This window comes from Chenopodium quinoa, unplaced genomic scaffold, assembly GCF_001683475.1.
Source record: "Chenopodium quinoa cultivar QQ74 unplaced genomic scaffold, ASM168347v1, whole genome shotgun sequence".
NCBI classification, from domain to species: domain Eukaryota; kingdom Viridiplantae; phylum Streptophyta; class Magnoliopsida; order Caryophyllales; family Amaranthaceae; genus Chenopodium; species Chenopodium quinoa.
In genome coordinates, this window is record NW_018743014.1 from 1,732,649 (window position 1) to 1,740,647 (window position 7,999).

The 7,999-nt window shown below is 44.1% G+C and overlaps 1 protein-coding gene across 1 annotated transcript; it reads right to left on the bottom strand.

Annotated features, from left to right (window-relative positions):
* Window positions 1-200: 200 nt before the first annotated feature.
* LOC110729889 (glycine-rich cell wall structural protein-like) lies at window positions 201-7,420 on the bottom strand. The gene is made up of 2 exons (XM_021909675.1): window positions 6,826-7,420; window positions 201-1,148 (listed from the first exon to the last, which is right to left on the bottom strand). Exons 1-2 carry the CDS (start codon window positions 7,346-7,348, stop codon window positions 523-525), a joined length of 1,149 nt encoding a protein of 382 aa, XP_021765367.1. The 5' UTR covers window positions 7,349-7,420; the 3' UTR covers window positions 201-522.
* Between the last annotated feature and the right edge of the window lie 579 nt (window positions 7,421-7,999).

Below are 7,999 nucleotides of genomic sequence, written 5' to 3' on the forward strand. Positions count from 1 at the left end.
CCATCCCGATAATAATTGAAAAGATCTACATCATTGAACAACATAAATTTAAGCAAATAATGCTTGATTTGGTTAGTAGAATTTAGGATCTATCGTACTCTTTAATTTATACATACCATGGTTGATTTGCAAGGATCAATATATTATACCTTTTTATTTTACAAAAAGGAAAGCAAATGCAAAAAAAACACAGTGAGCAATTATTTGTCACAAACTAACAGCCCCACGAGTTTAGAAAAAACGGAGAACAATGCTTGATATATCATTATGTATGTTTATGAAGTGATGATATAGATGCTAGCCATAATTTCTCAGCTTATCAGAAGCAAACTTATCTTTACGATAGAAAAAGATACATCATATTTTATTTCCTAGCCTAAGGACTTTCTTACGTAAATAAATTTACGAACAAGTCAAGCATGTGCATGCATGACTTTTACAATACTTAACTAGCTACTATTTGATCCAATAATAATCGGACGATTGCATCTAATGATGAATGATACCTCATGAAACTCAACCTTAATAACCACCACCACCTCCATATCCTCCTCCATGGCCTCCACCATAACCACCTCCATAGCCACCTCCAGCTCCGGCTCCTCCACCAGCACCACTACCAGCTCCACCTCCATAGCCACCTCCATGTCCTCCTCCATAGCCACCTCCAACTCCTTCATGGCCACCTCCATAGCCACCACCTACACCTCCTCCGTGGCCATATCCACCACCAATTCCTCCTCCCATTCCACTTCCATGACCTCCTCCATAGCCACCACCAGCACCTTCGCCGGCACCACCACCAATGCCCCCTCCGTAGCCACCACCAACACCACCTCCATGGCCTCCACCAATACCGCCTTCATGGCCACCTCCATAACCACCGCCAACACCGCCTCCGTGGCCACCTCCTACTCCACCTCCATAACCACCACCAACACCACCTTCATGGCCACCTCCTACTCCTCCTCCAAGACCTCCTCCTTTGCCTCCATAACCACCACCAACTCCTCCTCCGTGACCACCTCCTACACCTCCTCCATAACCGCCACCAACTCCACCTCCATGTCCACCTCCGACACCTCCACCCTTGCCTCCTCCAGAACCATATCCACCACCTAAACCACCTCCGTGGCCACCTCCAACACCTCCTCTGTTGTGCGACAGCGGAAGCAAAGGTCGAAAACAAACAAGAAAACAATAAAGAAATTCAATGCAAACAATAAGAACAACACCAAGAATTTACGTGGTTCACTATCGATGTGATAGCTACGTCCACGGGCACCGAGATCGAATGATTTCACTATAAACTGCAAAGATTACAAAGATGATTCTTGTATTTCTCAAGAACGGCTCTCACTCTGTCTCTCTTGTGTTTCTCTCTCCGTTACCCTAATAATGATAATAGGAAGTTTATATAGTAGTGATTCCTAATTAAGATATACTTAGGTTACAATATCACAATATGATAAATATTAAATTCGTAATCGCTGAAAAAACCCAGATCGCCCGGTCGGGCGAAGGCCCGCCCGATCGGGCGCGAGAACACGTCTTTTCCAACAACCGAAGTACTCCAAAAAACCCCTTCCGCCCGGTCAGACCGGGCAAGGTCTGCCCGATCGGGCGAAGGCTCGCCCGGTCGGGCGAAGGCTCGCCCGGTCGGGCGCGAGAGCAGCTTCTTCAACGAATTTGCCAGGCACCTCTTCTTCTTCCGCCCGGTCAGACCGGGCAATGTCCGCCCGATCGGGCGGACAAAGCTACGAAGTACGAGTCACCTAATATACTTATCAACAATCTCCACCTTGACGAGAACTCGTAGTCAGCAAACGACCCCATCAAGACATAGTGAAAAAACATCTCAAGCCAAACCCGATGCAAGACTCATGCATAAGCCATACATCCCGATAAGTCTTCAACCAAGACCCATCACATACTCGTCTCCAAGTATAACAACTCATAATGCTCCACCTGCATCACAAGCCCCGGGCAAGCTCCACCTTAAGGCCAACACACCTACACCAGGAGCTCCCCAACTTCGCCCCTCAGGGCCTACTACATCACGTAGTAATCAATATTTAACAAGTCTAAGCAATGTTTAAACTTGCTAAACGGAACAGGCTTAGTGAAGAAATCAGCCGGGTTGTCAGCAGTCCCAATCTTCTTCACCTTAATCCTCTTGTCAGTACGCAAGAAATGATACCTGACATCAATGTGCTTCGTCCGATCATGGTGTACTTGATCTTTAGCTAAGCAAATCGCACTTAGACTATCACAATACACTGTAGCAAAATCCTGTGCAATACCCAGTTCACCTACTAGGCCTTTGAGCCAAATAGACTCCTTAGCTGCAGAAGTTAAAGCCATATACTCAGCTTCAGTAGTTGACAACGTAACTGATGACTGCAATGTAGACTTCCAACTAACCACAGAACCACCCAAAGTGAACACATAACCAGTCACAGACCTCCTGGTATCCACATCAGCTGCATAATCAGAATCACTGTACCCAGTGACCAAGCATTCCTTATCATTCCCGTACACAAGACCAATATCAGCTGTCCCTCTCAGGTAGCGAAAAATCCTTTTCACCCCTTGCCAGTGTTCCCTCCCAGGTCGAGCCATAAACCTGCTTACAACACTAACGGCATGCGCAATATCCGGCCTAGTACAGACCATAGCATACATCAAACAACCAACCGCATTTGCATATGGAACTCTAGACATATAAGACAACTCCTCCTCTGATTGAGGTGACATAGACAAAGACAACTTACAACTAACAGTAGTTGGCGTACTTATAGGCTTCGATTTTTCCATCCCAAAACGAGACAAAATCTTTTCAATGTAGCTTTTCTGAGTCAAGAAAAGCTTACCTCTAGCCCGATCCCTGTAGATCTCCATACCCAAAATCTTCCTAGCTGCACCCAAGTCTTTCATGTCAAACTCCGAGTTAAGCATCTCCTTTAATCTAGCAATATCAGATTTATTCTTTGTGGCAACCAACATGTCATCAACATATAACAAAAGATAAATCATGGAACCATTATCCAGCTTACTATGATACACACAGCAATCATATGAATTCCTGTCAAAACCTTGTGAAACCATAAAAGAATCAAACCTTTTGTACCACTGTCGGGGGGGATTGCTTAAGTCCATACAATGACTTTAGCAATCTGCAGGCATAGTGTTCCTTTCCAGGAACTTCGAATCCTTCGGGCTGCTTCATCAGAATCTCCTCCTCCAAATCGCCATGAAGGAAAGCCGTTTTAACATCCAACTGCTCCAGCTCAAGATCAAAATGTGCTACAATTGACAATAACACACGGATAGAAGTATGTCGAACCACAGGTGAGAATATCTCAACAAAATCAACCCCTTCTACCTGACTGAACCCCTTAGCAACTAGCCTAGCCTTAAAACGTATTTGCTCAGTTTCCGACAACCCTTCTTTCTTCTTGTAAATCCATTTACAACCCACAAGCTTCCTCCCTTCCGGTACCTTTACCAGTTCCCACACTCTGTTCTTGTAAAGAGACTGCATCTCTTCACCCATTGCGGCAAGCCATTGCGCAGACTCACTACAACTAATTGCTTGTTTATATGTGGCAGGTTCAAATGACTCTACATCATCAGCTACACTCAATGCATAACCTGTCATCGCATCAACACAGCAATTTCTTCCCTCCATCTCTTCAATCAATCTAACAGGCTTCTTGATAACTCGTTTAGGCATCTCAAGAATGGTGTCAGGTTGACTAGATGACCCCTGATTAGATTGCTCCACCTCATCCCCAGAGTTAGAATGAGTAGGAGTAATCTCAGGTTCAGGAGTACCCGGCACTGGAACATCAGCATCATCATCAATATATTGTACCCGAGGTAAATCAGCAATGGTAGACTGATGTACCTCAAGTACCCCATCTGTCTGTAATAAATTGTCTCCTTCCCTTCTCAAATCTGAAATCTCTGCATTTTTAATTGAATACATGGTGTTTTCATCGAAAGTAACATCCCTACTAAGAATGACCCGACCCTCCGAAGGTGAAAAAATTCTAAACCCCTTCACACCATCCCCGTACCCAACAAAACACCCCTTCTTGGCTCGTGGATCCAGCTTACCCTCAATAACATGATAATAAGCAACACAACCAAAAATCTTCAAATTCGAAAAATTAGGCAACTTACCACTCCAGATCTCAAACGGAATTTTGGAATCAATTCCAGAATGAGGACCCCTATTAATGACATAACAAGCTGTTAACACAGCTTCACTCCAGTACCTCCTCCCAAGCCCTGCATTAGAGAGCATGCATCGAACTCTCTCTAGCAGTGTCTGATTAACCCGTTCTGCTACACCGTTCTGCTGTGGTGTCTTCCTGACAGTATGATGCCGACCTATACCCTCATCTGCACAGAACTGATTAAACTCGTCTTTGCAAAACTCTAGCCCATTGTCCGTTCGTAGCTTCTTGATCTTCCTTCCTTGTCGATTTTCCACCAAAGCTTTCCATTGCTTGAAAACTTTGAAGGCCTCATCCTTTGACTTAAGCAACCTAAGCCATGTGTATCGGGACTTGTCGTCAACAAATGACACAAAATAGTGGTAACCTCCCATACCTTCAACTCTAGATGGACCCCAGCAATCTGAATGGATGTAATCGAGCACTGCATCAGTAATGTGAGCACCCTTGCTGAACTTTGACCTGTGTTTCTTACCAAACACACAATGCTCACAAAATTCAAGGTTGGCAACCTTGACCCCGGATAGAAGACCCCTCTTGGACAATAGCTGCATCCCCTTCTCCCCCATATGACCAAGCCTCATGTGCCAAATCTTAGTCATCTCCTGGTGAGATACAGATGCGCAAACCGCAGAACTAGGCAGTGTAACACCCTCAAAAACATAGAGGGTGTTCCTTTTGATACCCTTAAGTACCAACTCAGAACCTCTGAAAATACACAACTCCCCATCTGAAAACACACCATTGTACCCCAAGTCATCCAGGGTACCCAATGAAATCAGATTCTTTCCTAAAGCAGGAACATGCCGTACATTAGTCAAAGTTAACCTCCGCCCATCAACAGTCCTCAACCTCATGGAACCAATACCTGTGACCTTACATGGAGCATTGTTACCGACTATAACCATACCCCCATTGCGAGGTTCATATGTATCAAACCAATCTCGACGTGGACACATATGGAACGAACACCCCGAATCTAGAACCCAGTTATCAGATAAATCATCAGACCTAGCAGAACTGACTAATGCTAAATCTTCCTCTGAATTATAGCTCTCATTCGGTTTCTCTTCAACTACAGCAGCCTGGGACTTGTTTTTCCTCACCGGACAATTATTCCTAAAGTGACCCGGTTCTTTACAGTAATAACATGTTTTAGTAGTAGTTTTACTAGATCCATCCTTGCCGTTTCCAGCACCCGACCCAGCATTGTTCCCCTTGTTAAACCCCTTATTCTTTTTAGACTTTCCGGACTTAACAAACAACCCACTACCATTATCCCCATTATCACTCGTAGCTTTCATTCTGAGTTCCCTAGTATGAAGTGCTGCCTTCACTTCTTCTAAGGTTATAGAATCCTTACCAACAACAAAAGACTCTACAAAATTCTCAAAGCTAGACGGTAGAGATACAAGTAAAATCAACGCAGCATCCTCATCATCAATTTTAACATCTAAATTACGTAAATCAAGCAAAATAGAGTTAAGTTTTTCTAGATGTTCCCGTAAGGAAGTACCTGACTGCATCCGGAGGCTAAACAACCGCTGTTTCAGTAATAATTTGTTGGTCAACGACTTAGTCATATACAATGACTCCAGCTTCAGCCACAATCCAGCCGCCGTTTCCTGATCAGCAACCTCCGTGATGATTTGATCATCAAGACTAAGTAATATGGTAGAGTGTGCCTTCTCTTCCATAACTTCTAACTGCGAGTCAGTCGGTCCGTCTCCTGACTCCGAAGTAGTACTCTTTGGAGCCAACGGACGCCATATCTGCTGTTGTTTTAACAGAGCCTTCATCTTAATTTGCCATAGCCCGAAACTATTTTTCCCGGTAAACTTCTCAATTCTTATTGTTGAATCTCCTGCCATTGTTATCTTCAAGAAACTCTCCAAGGATTGAACCTGAGCTCTTGATACCAATTGTTGTGCGACAGCGGAAGCAAAGGTCGAAAACAAACAAGAAAACAATAAAGAAATTCAATGCAAACAATAAGAACAACACCAAGAATTTACGTGGTTCACTATCGATGTGATAGCTACGTCCACGGGCACCGAGATCGAATGATTTCACTATAAACTGCAAAGATTACAAAGATGATTCTTGTATTTCTCAAGAACGGCTCTCACTCTGTCTCTCTTGTGTTTCTCTCTCCGTTACCCTAATAATGATAATAGGAAGTTTATATAGTAGTGATTCCTAATTAAGATATACTTAGGTTACAATATCACAATATGATAAATATTAAATTCGTAATCGCTGAAAAAACCCAGATCGCCCGGTCGGGCGAAGGCCCGCCCGATCGGGCGCGAGAACACGTCTTTTCCAACAACCGAAGTACTCCAAAAAACCCCTTCCGCCCGGTCAGACCGGGCAAGGTCTGCCCGATCGGGCGAAGGCTCGCCCGGTCGGGCGAAGGCTCGCCCGGTCGGGCGAAGGCTCGCCCGGTCGGGCGCGAGAGCAGCTTCTTCAACGAATTTGCCAGGCACCTCTTCTTCTTCCGCCCGGTCAGACCGGGCAATGTCCGCCCGATCGGGCGGACAAAGCTACGAAGTACGAGTCACCTAATATACTTATCAACATCCTCCATAACCACCACCAACTCCACCTCCATGACCACCTCCAATGCCTCCACCCTTACCGCCTCCTCCATAACCACCACCAACACCGCTTCCGACACCACCACCTTCATGTCCTCCTCCATAACCTCCACCAGCACCTCCTCCTACACCACCTCCTTGTCCTCCTCCATAACCACCTCCTACACCACCACCTTCATGGCCACCTCCATATCCACCACCAGCACCCCCTCCTGCACCACCTCCATAGCCTCCTCCTACACCACCACCTTCATGTCCTCCTCCATAGCCACCACCACTTCCATGACCTCCTCCAGCACCACCTCCATATCCACCCCCAATGCCGCCTCCTTTACCGCCCCCAATGCCTCCCCCATAACCCAAGCCACCTTCCCCTCCTTCACAACCCTCCTTATCCAACTTATTTTTCTCCTCCAATTGTCTTCCCTCAGCTAATCCGATAAACACCACCACAAGTGATAACACTAAAAACGACATTCCTAAAGCTCTCATAACCTTCCCCATGGTTTTAGCTCTCTTACTCAATTACACTTTTATTTTCGTTGAGTGATTGCAATACAATTTGTAAAGTTGCATGGCCTATTTATAGGAAAATTAGGGCTTGGAAAACGACATAGTAACCCCACTTAGTACGTAGTAGGAGTGGTAGTAGTAGTAGTCGATTAGTAGTAGTTTAATAGTGGACTCTGAGAGTGCATACGTGGTATTGTGTGCGGCAAACAGGCAATGTTGTTTTTTCAAAGTTGCTTGACCTTGGGTAATTAAAACATTTAATGACGGTGCTTATTTTAGTGGAAGTTGATTAAGAAATATTAACAACTACCTACTTTCTACCCACTCAGTGAACAATTTGATATCAACTAGGAGTACTACTACTACTTAAAATCATGCATTATACTAATTCATGATTTTATATTTATCATGTTAAAGTCTTATTTTGCATTATGATTGCATGATTTTATATGAAAACAAAAGTATATAATAGGAAGTATAGCTTTTCAATACAATATGATTATTCTTTAATTAAATTTTTGAAAGACTGATAAATGAAGATGTAGCGGTATTTTATGTCTTTTTTTTATACATAGGACTTAGGAGTAATTTGTTCAGCAAATTCCATAAAACTATAGTCATTTTTCACTAATTTTGTTTCAA